Consider the following 23,509-nt stretch of genomic DNA (forward strand, 5'->3'; position numbering starts at 1 on the left):
TACTTGCATCACTTTATATTAGGATACAGTAAAGAAAAAATACTATCTTTTGCATCAAAGATATCATTACTATTTTTTCTTTTAAAAGATGCTCATTTAATGCTGAGTCTGAGGACATAAATTACTTTGAAATTCCCCCCCAAAAGATAACATTTTGCCTAAAAGAGGAACAGATTAAATAGGTGCCACTTACAAGGAATTATAAAATTTTAAATGTTAATCTTAAAAATATTCAAGTGTAACCCAACCAGAAAAAATAAAGTCAATTAACCAAAGAGAGAAATTTAAATACAACCTGGAAACAATAAATAAGACAAATTATGCATGAACTGTATACCATAATGGTATTTTTCATCACTGATTTGCCTTTTAAAAAATTTTGTATCTTAGAAGTTTAATGATTTTAGCTAACATTTACATAAAATATTTCTGTTAACTTAGAAATAGTTAATTTTAAATTTGCATTGCTACCAAATTTTTGTTGGGGATATGGAGACTTTAAATGAATGATATCCCCTGGCTCTAACCAAAGTTAACAAGGAAAATAAACCTCAGTGATTTCTTTTCAAAGTAAAAATGCACTGATCTGTTTTCCCTATGTACATTTGATTCCAAGAAAAATTATGGAGAACACAGATGGCTCCAGAGAAATTCCCTTCTGGGTAACATTCCTTAACAATACTTTGCACAAACCTCTTCCCTTTACCTCCCCAAGTAGCACTCATTAGTATTGTAAACAAGAATGAGTAACTGTGATAACTTGGCAAGCAATAAAAATAATTACATGGCTCAGAATTAAGAACTCAAAGAAAGGAAGCTCAAATAGGAAGTAGAAGACTACAGTTAGAATGTTTGATGTAAGGTATCAGAGAAGCCAGGTCAGTGCTCTATCCTGGACTGGCCAACTAGACTTTATGAACATGGAAGAGAAATAATGTATCTTGGTTAAGCTAGTATTTTACTGGAGAATTTCCAATAAACTAAAGCCATTTTCAAATCAAGTACAATTTACTCAGTTCTCTCCCATCCTATACAAGTGGAGTTACCTAGTTAACATTACATTCATCCCTATGAAAATTCATCTTCTTAGTTCTTGCTCATTTCAAGACTATTTACATCTTGAAAAAATAATTTGAAGGGTGAGAGATAACTATCAATCTGAGATAGGTAGCCATCTCAGATCTGATCCAAATTAATTTCATCAAAGTCACCGGTAAAATATAAAACCAGACCCAATCAGGTACGAACGTCCCAATCAGTGGAACGACTCAGAGAAATCTCTCCAGGTTGACATCAATCAAATACTCCAACAAAGCATCAATGGTAAATGACTAAGAAAAGAAACATTACACAAATAAGGCTAAAAGTCATCTAGGAAAAAAGAAAACCATCAAGAATGCATTATCTCCATCTAATTCATAATCCTCCCATCTCTCAAAAATAGTTTAGACCTCAAGCTAACCTTAAAGCTATCTAATTTTAAAGAATTTACTAAACAATTTAATATTATGGTTTCTTACCCTTTAAAATGCAAACTTTTAAAAAGAACTTTAATCCTTGTTAGTCACATTTATTTGCAAAACTTTGATACTCTAATTATAAAGAATTCTGAACTTCAGATTTTTCACTAATCCAAAGATGAATTCCCAACAATTTTTAAAATTAGTGGAGTTTTATTACTGCTTAATAACTTTTGCATCCACATAAATAACATTTCAGACTAATACTTAGAAAAGATGAACTGAGGGAGGTGGGTGGGAACTACAATCAAATATAAAGAAAGGGAAGATGAGAAAATGGTAATAAAAATACCTGGGGATAAAAACATGGCAAGAAGATGGTGCATGGAATAGAAATCCAAAAAAGGAGGCCAGGACTATACCCATCCTTCAAACACATATTTTCATTTAAATGTTTTGAGTCACTTTCAGTAAGTACATTCTTAGTTTACAAATTAAAAAATAATAACTTAAGCATGAAATCTCGAGTTGCATACAGGTAACAGATTTCAGAAAACCCTAAGTCTTCCTTTCCTCTACCCAACTGATGTTCTTCCAATAATTCTTCATGGATCCAAATATATTTTTATGGCTGAAAAGTACTTCAGTTAATATGTATTCCAAGTTTTGTCATCTGAAAGGTGAGAAACTATAAGCCCAGAGAAGATAAAGCTGTGATTTATCCAATATCACAGTGAGGGGAAGTCAGATTCCTAAGTTCTAGGTTAGTGTTTTTTCACATCATACTATCTGCCCCAAAATTACATCCGTAGACTCTGTCTTCTGTATTTAAAACGATCTCTGAAGAAGCATAGTCTGGTTTGGGAGACAAATCTAGCCCACATGAAATAACTAGAAATGATAAAAACAATAGCAAAAAATGGGTAGATGGTATTTTTAAAAGCTTATGAATGCTCTAAGAGCTGAGATTAAGTGTGGGGGGAAAGATGAGTATGGGAAAACAATGAAGGCATGGGTATTCAGGGAAGGCTCTTTTTAAAAATTATGCAATGTCATCGTGTCTATAAAATATTTCATAAAATGGACTCTGCCCAACTCAAGAATATCAATTATCTCCTATCAAGCTGCAACTCACAAGGTTGCTTTAAGCACTGAACCTCAGTTAAGACACCAACTTTCTTCCCTGGTCTTCTAACAGAATACTACATTTTGAAAGGATGTTAAGGAGGGAATGAAGGCAGGTGGGGAGAACGAAAGATTCTGCATAGCAGAGAAACAATAAAGTCAGTCAGTGGGAATTAGGGTTTTTTCTAAGAAAATGAAATCATTTTATGAACAGAGTACTGATAGAACTACCCTAGGATGGCCCTAAGAATCAAAAGATTAAAAAGAATCAAATTAAAATAAACTCCAGAAAGAAGTTCAAGAGAAAATAATATTTATAAGGACATTATTCAAAGAAACTTAAAAACAGAAGAGTGGTTTTTAAAAGCAAACATAACGCCTTAGGGGAAAAAAGTAAAACTGGAAGACGCTATGCTGTAGTAACTGTCAACTCAAGTTCTGTTTGTCACTATTCAGAAGACTTAAGTTCCAAAGGATCTATTTTCCCCCATTCACTTTCTCTTCTCCAATGCTAGTAGTTTTAAAAATAATCAGCTACTTTACTATTCTGTTGAACTGGGATACCTTTTGCTTAACATTTTATAGTAAGATCACTATAGCTGATTTCAAACTATATCTTCAAACTCTTGTGGGAGAGTGGGGAGACATCCTAATATCTAGAGGTTAAGCTTTGTCATTTTTAAACAGCCACAAAAATATAAAATATGTACATAACAGAAAGGAAAGCCTAATCCTAGGTAATAAGCTAGTAATAAAACATATGAAATCGGTCTTATCTATACTCAATTATTAAAATAGTAGTTTACTCCTGTCAAATGGATATGAGCACTTTTACAAATGCTGTTTTTTTTTTTTTTCAAACTGTTTTAAGCGGAACTACACAAATAGTTGTCTTTAAACCTTTCCTGAGTGTCTTTATGCAAATCATGGAAAATTAAAAGAAAGAACATTTACAGCAAACATTGGAGGAGAAAGTAGCAAAATCATCAGGAAACAGGTCAACTGGATAATTAAAAAAAAAAAGAATGGAAAAAGGGATTTCCAATGGGAAGAAAAATATAAACCAAAAAACACTAAAAATATTGGGTTGGCCAAAAAGTTCGTTTGGGTTTTTCCATAGGATTTTAGGGAAAAACCCAAACGAATTTTTTGGCCAACCCAATATTTCATTCTTAAAAAAACAGGAAAGCTAATAGCTTGCTCTATTTTTTTCTTTCTTTAATGAATGACTACAGGAAATAAGACAAAACTTAAAAGTACCTTCTTAATCCATGAACACAAGTATCAGAAACAAAAGGCAACTAATGGTCAAGGTTTAAGAATGTGTTATATTTTGAGTTCTCAACAGCAAAAAAAGGAAAATGGATTAAGTTTCAAGTCCTTTGTTAATACAAATTAAAAACAGCCGCCACACATAATCCATGGAGAGGAGAATAAGAAAGCAGAAAAGGAAAAAACACTAAGGGACAGCATTTTACTAATGCAAATTACAGTACAATTAACCATGTTAACGTACATATTTAAAAGTTAACAGCAACAACAACAGAAAAGCAAATAAAGGAGAGGAAATATGAACAAAAGAGGTGCTCATTTAGAGACTTCCCAAGTTAATATTGTGAAGTATACCTTTGAGGGAAATCCACGTTTTCGGCTATATTTCCTATTAGGCCTCAGTTCCCTGTCATTCTGAGGAGGTCTGTCACCTTTCCCTTTTGGACTTGTTGTAACGTCAATGTCTGAAACCTGTTCTTGTGAAGCTGAATTCCCTAGTTTGTCCTCAATGCACGGCCGAATTCTCAGACTAAAAGATGCCTCCTTTATTAAATAGTGTAGCATATTAATTTCTTAACACAAACTCCTGTTTAACATATAAGCCAGTCTTGTAAATAAATATAAAAAATTACCAGTCCATCTTTTAGAAAATCAATCCACCCTCCCCCAGGTGGCAATAAAACTTTAAATTAGACTTTTAAATTCCTATAGACTAGACTTCGGGCTTATTATAATTAAGTGAATATCACATCCTAGGCAATAAGCTATACAACAATTGCTGAAGCATATTTCAACATTTATTCTATGCCATTAATTAACTTTCAAAATGTCCTGATTTTATGTTATGAAAGAAATTCTCATCATGGGGAACACGATATACACTAGCATATAAATTATAATAATCATCTATATCATTTCCCACTCCTCTCCAACAGAATTCCTTTACCAACATGCCCCAACCCTTCCACTTCTGCTGGAATGAAACGTGAGAAAGAAATTATTCCCAGCACCACTGTAAATAGAAAAACAATTTCCCCACAGTAGAATCCATTCTTCAACAACCATTTGGATCAAGCCCTCTGAGCATCTCCTGGTGAAAATAATGGAGAGAAAAAAAATTCAAATTTCCTCTTCAAATCAGGAAGGGCAAGGAAGAGAAAGGAGGCAGATAGGAAACTATGCAGGTCAATATTAAAAGGAAACAAACCCTCAAATTCCTAATGCTGAATGGTACTTTGGAACATACCTCGGAAACAAAAGATACACATGGCTATCCTTTCACAAGAAAGGCATTACTGATAACAGTCTTTCAAGTTTACTAATGCATGGTTGTAGGTTTATCTGCTAAAATTAAAATGCTTAAAAGTATACTAGTTTCATACTAACTTCTATGAACTAAGTTTATTTTATAAATCTTTCCTCAAAGTTCTGTAAACTTCTGATTATTTTTCCAAAAGACAGTATTTTGATACATTCCATTTTGCAGAGTCAGAATTTATAGTATTTTTCTCACTGGAATAAATCCCAAAGTAAATGTTACCCTGTCCCATTTTCATCTCAATTTTATCAGTCGTCTGGTTTTGCTTCCGTTCTAAGCTAGCCTGAGAAATGAGAATCCTAACAGCCTTAAAATGGTTCCTCAATGGCAAATGAACTTGGAGACTTTTCCAACAGACGACATGCTAAGCAATGACACTGTACTTACAGCTCTTACATCCACAATGAATTTTAACTTTCCCAATGCTTCTTAAAATGAGTAAAGCTGTGCTTAATGAAACAAACTAGAAAAACCAGGTTTCTGCAAATTGAAGATCAGATATTATTAGATTTAATCAACCATTAAAACTATTTTTAATGCTAATAAATAAAACTTTTAAACTTCCATGTTCAAAAAGAATATATACAGCATTAACAATCTGAGGGTTTCTTCCCTGAGATAAACTTTTCATTAAGGAATGCCTACAAAAATATCATCGTGAAAACCGGGGGAGAACCTTCTATCTTCATTTCCAGCACTTTAATTACTAAAAAGCCGCTTACCGTGGTATCTGAAGCCTCAGACTGCACATCTATGTTTAGCGATGTGCTCTCAGCTACAGAACCAGATCCCACGGCTGAATCTACAGTCCGAACATCCTCCTCCTCATTTTCTCTAGCCTGAAATATTTCAGCGGTATAAATCATACAACTATTAAAAAGGGCAATAAAATGTTATAACGGATGGCACGATTTTTTGAAAATATATTAACTCCTCTGGGGTGGCATCAGAATGTCATCAGTACATGTACACTGATGTACTACAAAAATAACTCAATACATTACTTAAAGTGTCCAAAACTTACAAGAATTTTTTGCAGAAATTTCATATATGACTTTTCTTGTTCTTTAAGGTGATCTATTAGATGAGTAAGGCGCTCAACATTAGCAGATCTTTCATTTTTCTCTACAAGATCTTCCCGCATGGAACTAGCTTTAGTAATATAGTCACGAATCTGAACAAGCCTGCTTACAATCTGCAAGGGAAATATTTGGGGGGGGGGAATTAAAATTATAGATTTTAATTTCAAATAACCAAAGATACTTCTAGGTTTATTGTGTGAATTCATACATGCAGAAGATCTGAATCAAATTTAGAATTTAATCAAAACATAACAGGCAATACCAACAATTCCAATTACTGTTAACTTAAAAATTTCAAAATGTGTTTTAGTTTCATTACTTGGGAACTTCATTTTATAAAACTGTGCATCAAACTATTATTTATATAAATTTTTCTACTGTTTATATATTTCTTTATAAATAAATTTTAAAAATTAAGATACTTTTGAAAAATAATTTTTTCAAAAGAATTATACCATTTAAAAAAAATTTCTACAGCAATCTATTAATCACATTGCTCCCAATTGCTCTTTACTAAAAATTAGCAATACAACATTTGGCAGATGAACAGAAGTCTTAATTTACCTGACTATGCCATTTCTACAGTCATTTTGGTAAAAAGAAATTTACACCACTTTGAGTAAATCTGATAGATTAATGAGGAAGGTCAGAGAAGAACTTCAATTCTACCTAACTAAAATTCCTATGTGCATAACCCAATATTTTTTTTAAATCTTAATGAATCTACTTTGAGGTTTATGAAAGCAAAGAGCAAAAGAAAGAAGTTTTATCACCTGGCTGCTCTCCATTGCAGGCTCTCCTCTCCCATCTTCTTCAGAGACTTGACAGTTTTGCAAAAGGTCATTACTCAAAGCAGAAGCAAACAACTCTTTACATTGTGCTGATCCAATCATTTCTCTCTTTTGGGGATTTACAGCAGCATCTTTGCTCTTGTTAGTATTAATCTGCATAGGCAAAAAGTTGAAGGGCTTTCGGTTTTCACTAAGCTGACGTTTGTTGTTAGCAGCTGTTGCTCTACCTTGAGAATCACTTCCAATGCTTCTCTATACATGAAAAAGAAACCAAATCCCACAAACATTAATCTTTCAAAATTAAAAAAAATCCAATGTTCTTAGTTTTACCATCAGATATTGATTCACAAGGTGCATATAAACAGATTTGCTGTAAGATTCAAAACAGCTTCAGACCTACAAAATTCTTTTCATAAAATATCAAAATTCAATTATCACGTCCTAGGCCTCATTCTGTCCAGAGACAATTCAAATGATGAATATGAGCAAGACTAGTCTAAATGAAGCAGTAGGATTATGAATCATATTTATAACTCATATTGCTAGTCATACTTGATCACAGAATATAACATAGGCTTTGAACCCAATGAATCAATGTTAATTAATTAATATGAACATCAACATAAAGATGTGTCAATGTAGGACTTCCCTGGTGGCGCAGTGGTTAAGAATCCACCTGCCAATGCAGGGGACACGGGTTTGATCCCTGGGCCAGGAAGATCCCACATGCCGCGGAGCAACTAAGCTCATGTGCCACAACTTCTGAGCCTGCGCTCTAGAGCCCGCGAGCCACAACTACTGAGCCCGCATGCCAAAACTACTGAAACCCGCATGCCCTAGAGCCCGCACTCCTCAACAAGAGAAGCCACCGCAATGAGAAGCCTGCACACCACAAGGAAGAGTAGCCTCCGCTCGCCGCAGCCAGAGAAAGACCACACACAGCAAGGAAGACCCAACGCAGCCAAAAATAAATTAATTAATTTTTAAAAAAAGATGGGTCAGTGTGAAGCTGGTACTGTCTGATAAAGTACTCAACTCAGTGCCCGGCATACAGTAAATGTTCAATAATTAACACATAGGTGACTAAATGATATATGATCATCACCATCATACCAGACTTGAATCTACCTTTATGCATATTTGGAAAACTTATCTCTATGAAGTACAGATGTGACAGTAAAATGTTAAGAGTTCATTATCATTTCTACTTGCTTTTAGTTCTAAACTTGATTTCAGTGATTATAAATACAAACAACTGTTTTATTCTAAACTTGAGATAACCCAGCACATCCCACACTTAACCAATGACAAATATTCTAAACTCGATATTCCCTTTTGCTTAACAGCAATCTTAATCAGTTACTAGCATGCATAATTTAGTTTCAAAATGAAATCATTTAAGTTAGTCATATAGTATAATAATAAAGTCCCAAGAGACTTGTCCTCAGCAAGTTTAGAAATAAGGACTTTATTGCCCTCCAAAGAACACAGTACCATCACAACGATTAACATTCTTTCCATAGGCACAGAAACTAAGGAAAAGGAAATAAACAGCTCAATTTTATTAAGACAAACTATTTAGTCTATTGCAAATATTTTCCATAGTTATAATTTGATTTTTAAAATAATTTACAAACCTGATCTAAATCACTGAAGTTTATCCGCTGTTTAAGTTTCTCTAATTCTGCCTGCTCGGGAACAGACATCTGCGTCATGTATCTACTATGCGGAAACGTATGTGGAGTCTTCGTTCTTCGCCTTCCAACACCTGGCGATGACTCCGGAGAAATATCATTAGTTACCCTTTTATCACTTTCTACACCAAACTTTTTCTTATTCTTTTCTGATGATCTATTTGCCTTCTTCTGTTGGCCACCCCAATCCTTTAAAAAAAAAGTACAGGCAAAGGTTAATCTGGCCTCTATCAAATCAGGAAAATATTTTGGTACGCTTAAAAATTTTTGGTCTTAAAATTTTAAATGACAAACATTTTTCACATAAATACATAGTCTCAGAGACAATTAGTTACCTGTACTAACCCATTTTCCCTCCACTACACCTAAATTTCAAACTGTGCTGAAATTATAATTATTCAGAAAATAATTACTTTCCTATCATAGGTCATTAACAAATACAAATACCCAAACTCCAAACCTAGCGTCAGTCTGAATATTTTCAAAAGCGTTTTAAAAAATGGTTCCTTACTATTTATAAACTGAATAGTGAAATAAATTATATATACCTTTACTGGCCTCCTTTAAAGTCAGTATATATAGGTAGACAGATCTGGAATCAACCTGTGTTCTAAAGCAATTACTGTTATAGGAAGAAACGCCCCACTGTGTGACCCTAGGCAATTTATTAAACTTCCCAAGATCTCAGTTTCCTAATCTCTAAAATAGTGTCACCTTTAAAATACGATTAAAAATAACATTCATAAGGGGAGGGTGGGACAAACTGGGAGATTAGGTTTGACATAAATACACTACCATGTGTAAAATAGATAGCTAGTGAGAACCTGCTGTATTATCACAGGGAGCTCAGCTCGGTGTTCTGTGACGACCTAGATGGGTGGGATGGGGAGGTTGGGAGGGAGGTCCAAGAGGGAGGGGATATAGATATACATATAGCTGATTCACTTCATTGTACAGCAGAAACTAATACAATATTGTAAAGCAATTATACTCCAATAAAAAAAATTTTTTTAAAGAAAAAAAATAACATACATAAAACAGCTAGCACAGCACCTAGCATATAGTAAGCAATAAATATAACTATTATTATTTTCTATAGGCAACAATGTACTACATGATAAGGTCTGATATGAAATGACAAAAAATGCTTAATATTTTAACTAGAAAACATTTTTATTTACTTAGCTATACTCACATAACGCATTCAACAAAAAGGCTATAAATTCCCACTTTATCCATATTGGAAGAGTCTTTTAGTTTTACTTTCGTAAAATCTTTTGGGATAGTTTTCTCTTTTATAATAAAACTCCCTTCTCTACAAACTGTCCCTCCACCCCAATCCATGTGTGGGTATTCCTGCCAACCTCTTGTTCTACTTACCCCACCCAATCCTGGCCATAGATGACTGGAAAAGAGATGCATATCTAATCCAAATTGGGATAATCATATGTTAAAATTTCAAATTGGAACTAAGAGATAACTAGTCAGTATATAATTGCAGCCATAGCTGAAAGCTTTAGAATGAAGGGGCAGCCACAGTATACCACGTGGACCAGAGAGGAGAGAAAACTGGTCTGTGAAAAGAAAGTTGTGTTAAGCAGAGGCACACAGAAGCAAGGAGTCAGCGTAATAAAAAAGTAATTCTTGACAACTTTCTGGTTGCTTTTTCTAGTCCCTTCCTAAAACCCAGCTATATTCCTTTAAGTTGTTCTCCATAAAACATCTTTATATCCTTGTAATAAATCTCCTTTTTGGCTTAAGCTAACTCAAGTTGATATGTTACCTACAAACAAAAATGTCTTCAAATAATACAACAAATAGCCCAGGGTCATTTAATATCTTGGACAGCAAGAAAAAATGTGTTTTCAAAGAGTTTCAGTGAGTATGACTTGGCTAAGGCAGGGGGAAGCTGCATTCTAACATTAGCAGCCAACGACACACCATCAACAGTAAGACATCCTACCATGTTGTTGAGCCGGTCATCAACACCCTCACTGCTCCAGTCTGGTAAATCCTGATCATTCATGCCCTCTTCAAAAGGACCTCCTCCTGTGGCCATACTGGCTTTTATAATTAATGTTCTGCAAAACAAGCGAAAACTAACTTTCCTAACACATAAAAGCAAATTGTAAATTTAAATAATTCCATGAAGCTTAGCAATATAAAAGGATATCAGAAAAGTTGATTTTATGAAATAAAAGAGGCACTGTCAACTACACATCACAGACGAAATGATTTAGCTGCCATAGGCATAGTACGATTAGCATGCATTAAGTAGCCAAAGTGATGGGGAGGGGAAGGAAAAATCTCAGAATACCCACTGTGTCAGCTGGCTTGCATGCTTTAAGGTTATTCAATTTAATTTATTCAACACAATCCTAAAAGGTAGAGTAATCAGGTAGGAAAAAGTTATTAATAGCTAGAACCAAAACTGCTCCTCGAAAAGAAACTAATACCCCCAAAGACCTGGGCATTTGTTTTGTGTCAAAGATTCAAAGAAGGTAGAACTGCTCTGCATGGAACATGAAGAAAGGTTTGGTCTTAATGGGAAGGTAATGGTAAGCAAGATGAAAAGAAAGCAGCAAGGGAGAAACAGGACCAGGTAGGTGAAATGGCCGATAAAAACCAAGAATACAGTGGCTAAAAACTTTTAAACATAGCAATGTTTCCTGCCCTATTTTAAATTTATTTATTTATTTTATTTTTGGCTGCGTTGGGTCTTCGTTGCTACGCGCGGGGCTTTCTCTAGTTGCGGCGAGCGGGAGGCTACTCTTCGTTGAGGCGCCCGGGCTTCGCACTGTGGTGGCTTCTCTCGTTGCGGAGCACAGGCTCTATGAGCGCAGGCTTCAGTAGTTGTGGCACGCAGGCTTCAGTAGTTGTGGCTCACGGACTCTAGAGCGCAGGCTCAATAGTTGTGGCGCATAGGCTTAGCTGCCCCACAGCATGTGGGATCTTCCCAGACCAGGGATCAAACCCGTGTACCTTGCATTGGTAGGCGGACTGTTAACCACTGTGCCACCATGGAAGTCCCGCTACTGCCCTATTTTAAATTATATTACTGCTACCTCATACTTTTCCCTAGATCTTGATATAGTCTACTAAAGTCACAAATTCTTCCCACTAAAAAAAGTGGGGATTTTGTGAAAATCAAGGAAGGTACTAAATTTCACACCTGGGTCAAAGAGCTGAGAAATGGAAGAAGCAATAGTACAAGCAAAGGTTCAGAAGCAGAGATGATCATGAGAAAATAAGATTTCTACATGATCTTGTGGAGGACTTTGTATTTCCACTGGGTGTGGAACTGCTCGGGTTGGAGGGGGACTGAGTGAAAGAGGAGACAGTGAGATAAACTTTATCTGTAACTCAAGGGGCAGGGTAAGCCATTAGACAGCAGGGTTATAATAGGTTTTTCAGTTTACTAATACTAACATTAACATGCAAAGAAGTCAGATAATTTTGTCAAGGTCATTCAGCTAAAAATGTCATAAAAGAATACAAATCCAAGTTGCTTTGATTCTAAGATCCTAACTTCTCCCACTCACTAGAGTATAATATTAAAAGGATTTTAACCATCCATGACAAGGCAGGATTTATCCCATGGGGATTTGAATGCTAGGATATATATTAGAATAATACATTACATTAAACAGGTTAAATATTGTCATCTCAGAATAAAGTGATAAAATTCAACACTTAATTTGAAAAAAATCTTAAAAAGTACAAATACATTGGTACTTCCTTACAGGTATGTATATTTTTATGCTGTTTATTTCAATAGCATTTATTACTTTTAAAAAAAATTTTTATTGAGGTATAGTTGACATACAATATATAATTTTCAAGTGTAAAACATAGCGATTCATAAATTTTAAAGGTTATACTCAATGAGCATATGTTACTTTAAAAATTTTCTAAAAAGTTGAAAAGAAGTATATTTTAAACCAATAGCCAATGATCTTAAAATAAGATATGAAGAATATTCCTATTAAAAGACCAAAACAGGGCTTCCCTGGCAGTCCAGTGGCCAGGACTTCGCCTTCCAAGGCAGGGGGGTGGGGTGGGGTGGGGTGCAGGCTGGATCCCTGGCCGGGGAGCTACGGTCCCACATGCCTCTCAGCCAGAGGACCAAAACATAAAACAGGAGCAACACTGTAACAAATTCAATAAAGACTTAAAAAATGGTCCACATCAAAAAAAAAAAACTTTAAAAACAATTTTTAAACAAAGACCAAAACACATATTAGTTATTTAGCATTGTTTTGAAATTGTTTCTACAAAATAGAAAAATATGAAACAAATACTAATACTGAAAAGAGAAAAGGTATTCTTAAAGAATATGCATTTTAAAAACCTAGAGAACTTCAAAATATCACAAATAACCAGTTAGAAATATACTGGGTGGAAATGATATCACTTATAACAGTGGCAAAAAAATAAAATTATCTAGGAATAATATAATTTTGCCCTATGTAAAGAAGAATTATTTTTTTAATTGAAGTACAGCTGACTTACAATGTTGTGCTAATTTCTGCTGTACAGCAGAGTGATTCAGTTAAACATATATAAGAAGCACTATTAAACTCTATAAAACAACATAACAGAAGATGTGAATAAGCAGAAAAACAAACTATGTCCCCTAATGAAAAGGCTAAATATTATAAACATAATACCATTTTTTCTAAATGTATAAACTTAATTAAATACCAAGAAAAATCCCACTGGAATGTTTCTTGGAATTTGACAGAATGATTCTAAAAACCATCTGGAAGAATAAACAAGTAGTTGGAAAAAAAATTATCTGAAAAATAAAAGCAAGAGTTGCAAGAGAGGTCAAGAAAGTAGAAAACTAGTCCCAAGGTGTTCAACCACGTTAAGTATCTATATGGTTATATTAGTACCGCCCCAAAAGAAAATCCTCAAATACACCCAATTCAAAAAATTTAATGACAAAAACTAATTATAGCTAACATCTATTTTGTTCACTATATGCCAAGCACCATGCTAAATATTTTATATGTGTTTATCATTTAATCTTCACAACAATTGTGTGGTATTGGATTATTCAGTGGTTGGGACAATTTGCTAACAATGTTGAAAAAAGTTTATTTAGAGCTTTAACAGGCTTCCTGAACTAGGATTCTTCATCTTAAACACAAACACAGAAGTATGATTTGAGTGACTATTTTCTCAGTTCTCCCAAGGATGGTACATACCCAGTACCATTCCAGACACACAGAAGGGGAATTAATTCACAGTAAAAAACAGATGCCTTAGAGCATTAGAGCTTAATTCCTTCCCAATTGAAAAAGACTGCCTTATATCATAACACCAATATACTATCTAGTAGATTAAAAATAGCAAATACTGATACTCATAAAGAGGTATGCCCAGTGAACTGAAATGACTCATTTAAATGAAACATTTTACAAGTACCTTTTTCTAGATGTACTAATATAATCTGTAATATTAAAGAACAGGAGCTCAAAAAAATACGTAAGCAGTAGAGGTGATAATGATACTTAACATTACTAAAAGCAATTTATCTTAAAATAGAAATTAGAACAGAAAATTAAAATATTTAACAAAAACTTTTACCAATTTTCTTGGTAAAACAGAGTATGTTACATTTTTTTAAAAAATACTTATTTATTTTATTATTTATTTTGGCTGTGCTGGGTCTTAGTTGCAGCATGTGGGCTCTTAGCTGTGGCATGTGGGATCTAGTTCCCTGACCAGGGATCAAACCCAGGCCCCCTGCATTGAGAATGCGGAGTCTTACGCACTGGACCACCAGGGAAATCCCTTTTTCTTCTTTTTTTAATAGAGTATGTTAACATTTTCTATCAGTTGAGTAATAAGGTAAGTTTACTTTAAGATAAATTATTAAGACTATATTCAGACATGTTTTATACTCATTTTTTATTATGATGAATTCCCCCTAAAATGAAGAGCTTTTTCTAAGGATCTATTTATAGGCTAATGACTTTGAACACTATTAACATAAGTTTCTAAAACATGGTTTAAAAGGCACACTCCTATAGAAGTAAAATTATCAGTATGAAGCTAAAGAAATAATTGCATGTGAGTCAATTCTCAGTGTATTAACATTCAGCTGATCTCTCTACAGGAGTAGCTATCTCGCCCTACAAAAGGGATAATACAAAGGCAAGTCATTTCTTTTTTATGTCAACCTCTCTAACCACCTCAAAGTCACCATTAAAACTACAGGTCTCTCTCTACCTCCTAAATTTTATTCTGTAAACACATTAATGTAATTATTTATATAGTTTTTGATTATTTTATGATGATTATAAACTATTACTTGTATAGAAAGACTTCCAATAATCAAAAAACTAGGTAGGTAGAGAAGAGGACCAATGCAAGAAAAATTTTTATGGCAGAATCAATAGAACTTGGTGACTGTAATGATGTGGGAGATGAGGCAGGGAGGAAGGAGTTAAAGGATGACTCCCAGGTTTCTAGCTTGAACAACCGGGTATAGGATGATACATTCAAACTAATTTGAAAAGAAACAAGTTTCTGTTGAGAGAAGATGAGTTCAGTTTTAGAAATATTTGAGATGCCTACTGTCCACCAAATTAAATGTCTAGTGGGCAAATACTGATCTCTCAGAAGTGAAACCTAGGCTAGAGAGATTTGCAAATCATCAACTCATAAAAGAACTTAAAGTGGAAAAGAAGGCTCAGGGAGAAGATGAAGAGTAAGAGAGGAAGACTGAACCTTGAAAGACACTGATATTTAAGAGAGAAAGGAAAAGAACACTAAGAAGGTACAGAAAGACAAGAGGAAAACGAGAAGAATGTGCTAGAAAGGGGGAGAAGTATATAAAGAAGGAGGGTATGATAAGAATGCCAAATGTTACTCTGTCATATAAGGAAAGCAGTGACAAGTGTACACTTGGATTTAGCAACAAGGGGGTTACTGACAACCTTGGTAAGAATCAATTCCATAACAAAGGCATTTATTGATGGGAAAGGGAAAAAATAAAGGAAGTGATGAGGTGATTTTTTCAAGGAATCAGTCTGTGAAGGAAAGCAGGTGGAGATGGTCAAGAAGAAAGTTTCCTTAAAAGGAAGGTATCTTGAGCACGTTTAAAATTTGTCGGGATAGAGCTCACAGAGGGAGATAATGAAGATGCAAAAGACAAAGGAGATAAATTGTGTGGTCTCTGAAAAACCAGGAGCAGCTGGGATCCAGGGTGTAAGAAAAATGATTAGCTTCAGATAGGCAAAGGAACACCTCTTTACTGAAACAAAAGAAAAGAAAGAAAGGATACAATTGGATACAGGCTGGTTAGCAGATTTGGTGGTAGGAAGCTGAGAGAGTTTGTTAAGTGAGGTGAAGTAAAAAGGACTGCTCATTAAATGTGCAAGGGTAACATGACAGTGCCTGAGAGACTGGGGAAGAGTGGCTGTGGGCAGCACTAAGGACTCAGATGAGAGCGCTAACATTCACTGGTATCACTAATATATCACTCATCTGCAGTGTGAATTTTTTTCCCCCAGAAGTGCTCATCAGCCTTGGTATAAACACTCCATCGAATCCATCCAAGGTTGGGATTTTGCCAGGCAGGTTTAATAGAAAGACAATGAGATGGAAAAGTTGAAGCCACTGGAAGATAACTAGTACAAGTGATGGATGATAGTATGTGAAGCTGAATGGGGATAAGAGTAAAATTCTTCTACTTCAAACAAGCACTTCTATGCATCCTATGACCTACTAAAGTAAGCTGAAACTATTATTTATAGGTTTCATTTTGCTATTTTTGACAGCCTTATTTGGCTCCCCTATCTTATAAGGATATGAAATGCAAAAATACCATGGCAATTTATAAGCTACTTTCAGTGACTGATCCTTCTGAAGAAAATCCTGTTGTAGGATTCTTACTATAGAGAAGTATTATATATATCTAAGTAGAATATCACAGTATTAATTACCATGAAAATACCAATGGTTGACTAAAGTTACCTTTGAAATAAAAATACAAAGTAAAGAAGAAATTAATCAAGAAAAGAAAAAAGATTATTTTTCCTAAAATCTTTAAAATTCAGATATTATTTCTCAAATGGTATTAAATTACTCATAACTGTCTTTGGAAATACCTTACTTCTCTCCTGACAGCTGTAAATCAAGGTTTTAGAAATACTCATCCAAATAAAATAATGTAGAAACTACAGGTTTTTTTCTAAATATTTACTTGGAGTCACAAAATAACCAAAGCTGGTACTTTATGTTATCTGCACAAGTTTTCTAAAGGTTGCATTATTTGGAATATTTCTTTTACTAATTATATAAAGGAAATACCCAGTATACTGTTTTGAAAGTCTTAATACAGTGCACAAGCATACTAATAAGCACTTTTAATGGAAACTGAGAAGAAAATGCATAAGTTTCTGGCATTATGTGATTGTTTAGTTTCATTTGAGGAATTTCTCAATTTCTTCTCTGTACCTAAAAACCATACAGATCTTTTCCATAGTTCTTTCAATTTGACACTTCCTAAAAATTTCAATAATTTTCTAGAACTTAAGATATCTCTCTATAATTACCCTCTTTAAATTAAAAAAAATAAAAACTCTTAAGGTATTGGGGGGAGGAGAATGAATAGACTGCAACAATAGACTGCAATATTAACACTCAATTCGAATCAACAAAACTTTGATTAGACTTATGTACCAAGTATTGCACTGGGTCTATGGTACAGTTACTCTGTAGAGCATTTCCACACCAAGAAAATTTAATATATCCTTGCTCTCTACAAAAGCAAATGAGAGCCCTGAGGTCAATTAAATTCTGCTTGCTGAAACCTCTCCCTCTCTACAATTTATATGCAAATCTGTCACTTCCTTGTCACTGATTACACATAACTCCCTGGGTACATCTATATGCCCTGCTATAACCAATCCCAATCTTCACGGCCACTCCATCCCATACTCATTACTGACAACAGCTCTTCCTATGATCCCCTTCCACTGGACCATTACATACAAACTCCCTACACATCCTCCATCTGTTCCCAAATATTCCTCCTACTTCTTTGGGTTCAATAAAATCCCAAGTCCCTCTAAAAGCACTATTTCCTTAGAAATCCTTTCTAAAAGAAGATGCTACTCTTCCTAGTCTTTCAGATTCATGGGGGAAAGGATACTAATTGCAGACCATTCTTATTTAACAATGCTTAACCTTCCTCTTTCAAACAAATTAACCACCAAAAATACCACTCTCCCTATCTTGGGTACCATTTCCTACTGTCCATCCCAAGACAGTCTTACACTTTTCTTGGTAACAACAGGTTCATGGTTTCACTCTCCGCCTCATTCTCTGCTTTCATGACTTGAACATTTGTAACCATTTTTCTAAACTCTGACCTCAGTTCCAACATCCATCTCATCTTCTCTATTCCAATACTATTTCTACTCTGAAGAGATAATTTGTTCAAGATCCTGAACTTCTGAAATCCCTCTTTCTGAACCTAAGACCTTGCATTCTACTTCTCTCACTTGCTCATGGCCCTGCTGAATACTTCCAGCCCCTTGATCATTTCTCTTTCCAGGAATCCATTAAACCCCCACTTTCTTACTCAACCCCAAACACAAACCCAAGTAAGCCATTCCAAAAATGACCTGCTAGCATCCTTGGCCTCCTCAGCTATTTGCCCATTTTATGAACTCAATTCTGGATAAACCTCATTACCTAATCTCTTTGCTTCTACTCTCAAACTCAAAGTAAGGTCAGTCAAATAGTTATAAAATGGCAATGACTGTGTCCACTATTAAGGTATATTATACCATACTACACACTCACACTTGCAAAATGTAGGTTTACTCCCTGAGGTAAGGAACTTTATCTGTTTTGCTCACTGCCACATCTCTAGTACTTTATAGCCATTAAGTCGCACATTGTAGGCACTGAATTAAATCTGAAGATGAATGTACTGCTGTGTACCCCCTTCTGGCTTCTTAATAAATTCCCTAGTGTGATTATTCCAAACAGTTTCTATTTTTTCCAAATCTCACATACACTTGCCTCCTTTACAAACAAATGGCCAAATCTCCTACTGAGAAAACGAAGGTCTTTTAAAATGAGTTTAACTCAAGAGCCCTGTATTTTTATTCTATTTTATCCATCTTCTCTAATGTGTTAAAAGGAAAATTATTTTATGACTGATTTTATACCTGTTTTTATTTTACCAAGTGCCTATTACACACTCCAGTGTTAAGAACTCTAATCCACAAACTCACATTTGACTTTTCCCAAGTTCCACTTTTCTTGTTTTATTCTGTTATACTCTTTCAATTAAAAGAAAAAAATACCAAGAATTATAATTAAGATATAAATCAACGGCTAATCTATATTTTCTCATGATAGCCTATTTCATAAGGGAGCTGAAGATTTGTCTGCTTTCCTAGAAAGCAAGGATATAGTAAACATATTTTGAAAATGGGCTGTCTTAAAATTTTAACAATAGAATTAAATTTTCTGAGATTTTTTTAAAAAGAGTAATTATTGCTGAAATGCTTCTAACAAAAATTTCTTCTAATCCTCATCCTTTGGTCATTTAATTTCTGAACGGTCCTTGGCAAACCATTACTTAACTTTCCCTCAATGAACTTACATTGACTTTTTTCTTCTGGTCAGAGAATATCTTTACATAACCAGCATTTGACAATGCACTGTGCATACAAACTAATGTTTAAAGTAATTTTAGACAGCTAAAAAAAAACCAAAAAAAAACAAAACAACTTCAATCAATAGTATATATAACAAGCTCAAAAAGTAGATAAGTTTGTGAATAAAAAATAAAAACAGTCAATTAATAGAAAAGTTGTACAAGATGACTTAAGATTAAATGAATTCAGAACGAGAGGCTATCCAAATAGTTGTTACAGGACACATTCAAACTGAAATGGGTTGAAGAAGAAATTCTGTGAAGACAAAGACATTTAAAAAGGTATTGCATAAACTATTCTAGTATTTAATAATTAGGAATGACATGGCTCTTTTCAAACAAAAGTATGAAGGCAGACCAAAGTGGCATGCCAAAAGCAGAGCAAACAGGGCAGCAAACCTAGACCGTTTGTTTACTACATGCACTGGTATTTTATAACAGTCTGCATCATAATGTCTTCTTCCACTATAATACAAAGGCCAATAACATATATAATGATGTCAAATTACCTGTTTAGAAACTAGTTTTTGCAGCTCAGAAACAGCTCCTTTCCTGTTTCACACTTCAAAGTTGTTGTCTGCTTATGATTAAAAAAAAAAAATCACTTCAGTAAATTACACTATGAAGTACCGAATAACAAATACTGACTATATTTATAACCTGAAGTATGTTCAGAAAATCAACAGAAAAGGAAAAATCCAATTTATCACTATTTTAAAATCACCTTACTTTCATCTTTTAGGAAAACAATGTGGTACACAGGTTTAAATCCTCCAACCTTGTAAGATCCTACCAAACAACAGTGTGATACCTTAATACCTACTTTGGAATATAATGTAATCATCATGTAAAAAATACATGCCCAAGTTTACTCTTCAGATTGATCAAGTCATTAACTTCCTGTCACTCAAAACTTCCAGAACTTTGCAGACCCGTTGATGAGGAAAAAGTTTATTTAAAAGCTGGCTACTTCATTAAAAAATAACCCTGTAACTACATAAACACAAGGTTTACTTTCAGTCCAAAAACTCAGAATTATAATGGTTTCCAGTGGCTCTAACTGGGAAGGTGATAGGGAAAGAAAGGAGCAGGTGCACGAAGCTTGACAACACCCACTCCAGAAACCAGAGAATACCAGAAGGCGGAGTCTGGAAAGCAGCGATGGGGCGGGGGTGAAAGGGGCGCCCAGAAAGCCCGCTTCTTCCAGCGCCAAGACACGATCCGTCACCCGTAGAGCACACGACACAGATCTCCAATCGGTCAAAAAAATTTGTTTCTTTTTTCAGATAGGGCGAGCTCTTGAGGAGTGAGCCGCGGGATGAAAAGTTTGGGCGACCCGCCTCCCTAGCGGGGCCTACTACGTAATCCCCAAACCCCCGTTTCTGCAAAGCAAGCGATGTTCCCTGAATCCCATTTGGCATTTAGTTTCTCCCCATCCTGGGCCCATCCAAACTGGACCAGCAGTAAGGGATGGCGAAGGGGCGCAACGGCAGAGGCGAGGGAAGAGCTCTGAAATGAACATTCCCCTCGCAAGTAGAAACCCCAAAGCCAGGAACGCCTCCCGCGGCCCTTCCGCTCTAAGAACACCCGAGACAGCTGAAGTCCCGCTGCCCACAGCCCAACCCCGAAGTCGCGTCGCTCCTCACCGGCCCTTCTCCACCCCAAATTCTGGACCTCGAAAGCCCCACCAGAAGAGAATTTGGGGGGTAGGGTGGGAGAGGCGCAGTGACGAAGACTACGGCCACGAAAGCCCCTTACTATGGAAAACTAGACCCCCTGCCCCTGGCAACCAAACCGTAACCCCCCCCCCTCCGCTTCCTCCACTCGCAAGGGACATTCCTGAAGCTCCCGAGTCGCAGGGCGGCCTCCTCCCCAGCGCCAAAAAGAGAGAGGGGCGGGGAGGCAAGAAGGGGGATTCTGCGGTCGCCAAGATGCGTCCCTTGAGGCTCACCCCGAGGTCGCGTCGGTCGGTCCGGCGGAGGGGGAGGAATGCCTGCCCAGGGGACGGGAAGCAAGCAGCAAAAAAACCCCAGGAGCCCAGACAGAGGCGTGGGCCCGAGACCAGGCCCTACGGAGTCAAGTGTCCCAGGGCCGTTGCTCTCCCGCCCCTACGCCGCGCTGCCCTCGGTTGCCAAGGGCTAGGGACGCTCAGGCATTACCTGTAAACGAAGCAGCCGCTCCCGCCAAGGGCGGAGTAGCGGCCAGCCCCCACGAACCGCCACCGGCGGCGGGCCTCCCTTAGAGACCACAGCAGGGAGAGTCCCCAAGTTTCCTGGCTGCTTAGGGCCCAATGGCCGCCTTTTCTACATCAGCTACTCGGCTGCAACGGCCGCAGCCACCGCCATCTTAGACTCTCATTGTGGTGGGAGAAGAGGGGCGGGGGGACTGCAGAGGGGTCAACGCGCCGGGAGACATGCGCCGTCTCCTCGGCAACGGCCGCGCGGGGGCGAAATTCGCCTGGGCGGGAGACGCAGTGCGATCAGCGCTCTAGACTGGAGTCATATGACCGGCGGGAGTCTGCGGTGTCACCTCTCGCTCCGGAGTCGGGTGCCGATTACACAAACGAACCACCAGGAACTACATATCCCAGAATGCCAACTCGCTCTCGGGTTATACGCGGCCGCACGTTCGGCACGAGGGAAATGACTACAAATCCCAGCATGCTGTGCGCTTCCGGCTCCTCCAGCGAGGAGGTCGAGGCCTGTGCGGAAGTGGATGGAGCCCTCTTGGGCAGCGGGAAAAAGAGCGGAGGCGCGTTCTGGTTTTCCGTGGGGTTGGGGTGGGGGGGAGGTGCCAGCTCAAGAGAGTGCCGGAAGGAGGAGAAAAGGCCGCAGACTGGGGTCGCTCTCCACCCACATCCCGGTCCCGAAGGGGTGGAAGCAAAAGGACCTTTACAATCTGGGCTTAATTTTACACCTGAGGAGATAAACCCACGCGAGTTAATTGGCCAAACGTCGTACAGCTGGTCAGTGCGAGAATCATCAGTGTTAGTAATTAACTCCACCTTGGATTAACGCCCTAGTTTCCTTAGAAGAACCAGATGATTTTAATCAAAATTTAATATCGAAAAATGTTCTCTAAGACTAGTCTCTTAAGTCCCTTTTTATTTACTCTCTTTCCTCAGCAGCAGCCCTGTTAAGGTTAGTATATCAACAGGTTCTCTCTCAAAACAAACCCCCAGAACGCGGTAAAGTGACAATTAAGGCCTTCAGTGTGGCTACCTGAAAGTTTTAAACACTGGTCAGTTTTTCTTTATTTTTCGACAGTTTGTAATTGTGGGATAACTTTGTTTTAAGCAAAATAAGGGTAGGAGGAATGAAGAATGGGTATCTGAGTTCCAACAGCAAGTTGTTCTCAGTTACCAATGGAATTTGTTCACAAAACCAATTAATAGAACTGCGTCTCGGTACATAATTAAGATAAATCAAGCCCTTCGTGCTACTGTAATTTGTAACTGAATCCAGGTTCAGCTTCAGTGCAATGATCTTTGACACTTTGTCCTGCATTTTTTAAGTACTTTTCTGTGCGTCTAACCGTGCTGATTACTGAGGTAACAAACACATAGTCCCTGCCCATTAAGAGCTCATATTTTAATGAATGATGAAGAAATAGGGTGTGATGTAAATAAACTCTGTTTTATAAGAAAACAAAGTGCTGCGGGAACTCCCAGCACGGAGCAGCTAATGGATTAGGTGTTTACTGTAGTCCAGTGTGCCCTAGGCCTCATTGCAATTCCACCACACACTAGCTCTAAGATTTTGGGCAAGTTACTTAACCTTTCTGAGCCTCAGTTGCCCCACCTATGAAATGAGGGGGAGGAGCTAATAATATTGCCTACCTTAGAAAGATCTTTTTTTTTTTTAAAGTAGTGTTTATTCTATATTAGGCACAGGATTAAGCATTTCATCTCTTGTGGTTTTCTTAATTCTCGCAACTATCCTGAAGATACTGGTTCTGCATCAGTTCCATTTTACTAATGAGAGGTTAAATAAATTGCCAAAGTTCTGACAGCTCCAAGTGGGAGAGCCCAGGTGTAAACTGAGGTCTACTGACTCCTCGAAGGAATTTTTTGATTAA

General features: G+C 36.7%; 1 protein-coding gene across 24 annotated transcripts in view; it reads right to left on the bottom strand.

Annotated features, from left to right (window-relative positions):
• PCM1 (pericentriolar material 1) overlaps positions 1-21,795 on the bottom strand; it is an 87,456-nt gene extending 65,661 nt beyond the window's left edge. For 5 of the 24 annotated variants that reach the window (XM_036838519.1, XM_036838515.1, XM_036838521.1 and 2 more), the window contains exons 1-8: positions 21,592-21,786; positions 19,942-20,012; positions 10,706-10,823; positions 8,686-8,931; positions 7,031-7,300; positions 6,200-6,370; positions 5,898-6,014; positions 4,212-4,400 (exon numbers count right to left, since the gene is read on the bottom strand). In XM_036838519.1, coding sequence (XP_036694414.1) covers positions 4,212-4,400; positions 5,898-6,014; positions 6,200-6,370; positions 7,031-7,300; positions 8,686-8,931; positions 10,706-10,801 — 1,089 coding nt within the window. In that variant the 5' untranslated portion in view covers positions 10,802-10,823; positions 19,942-20,012; positions 21,592-21,786. Of the gene's footprint in view, positions 1-4,211; positions 4,401-5,897; positions 6,015-6,199; positions 6,371-7,030; positions 7,301-8,685; positions 8,932-10,705; positions 10,824-19,941; positions 20,013-21,591 lie in introns of all 24 variants that reach the window. The other 19 variants (XM_036838533.1, XM_036838528.1, XM_036838526.1 and 16 more) reach the window with 12 other exon arrangements.
• Between the last annotated feature and the right edge of the window lie 1,714 nt (positions 21,796-23,509).

The sequence above is a fragment of the Balaenoptera musculus genome, chromosome 21, assembly GCF_009873245.2.
Source record: "Balaenoptera musculus isolate JJ_BM4_2016_0621 chromosome 21, mBalMus1.pri.v3, whole genome shotgun sequence".
NCBI classification, from domain to species: Eukaryota; Metazoa; Chordata; class Mammalia; order Artiodactyla; family Balaenopteridae; genus Balaenoptera; species Balaenoptera musculus.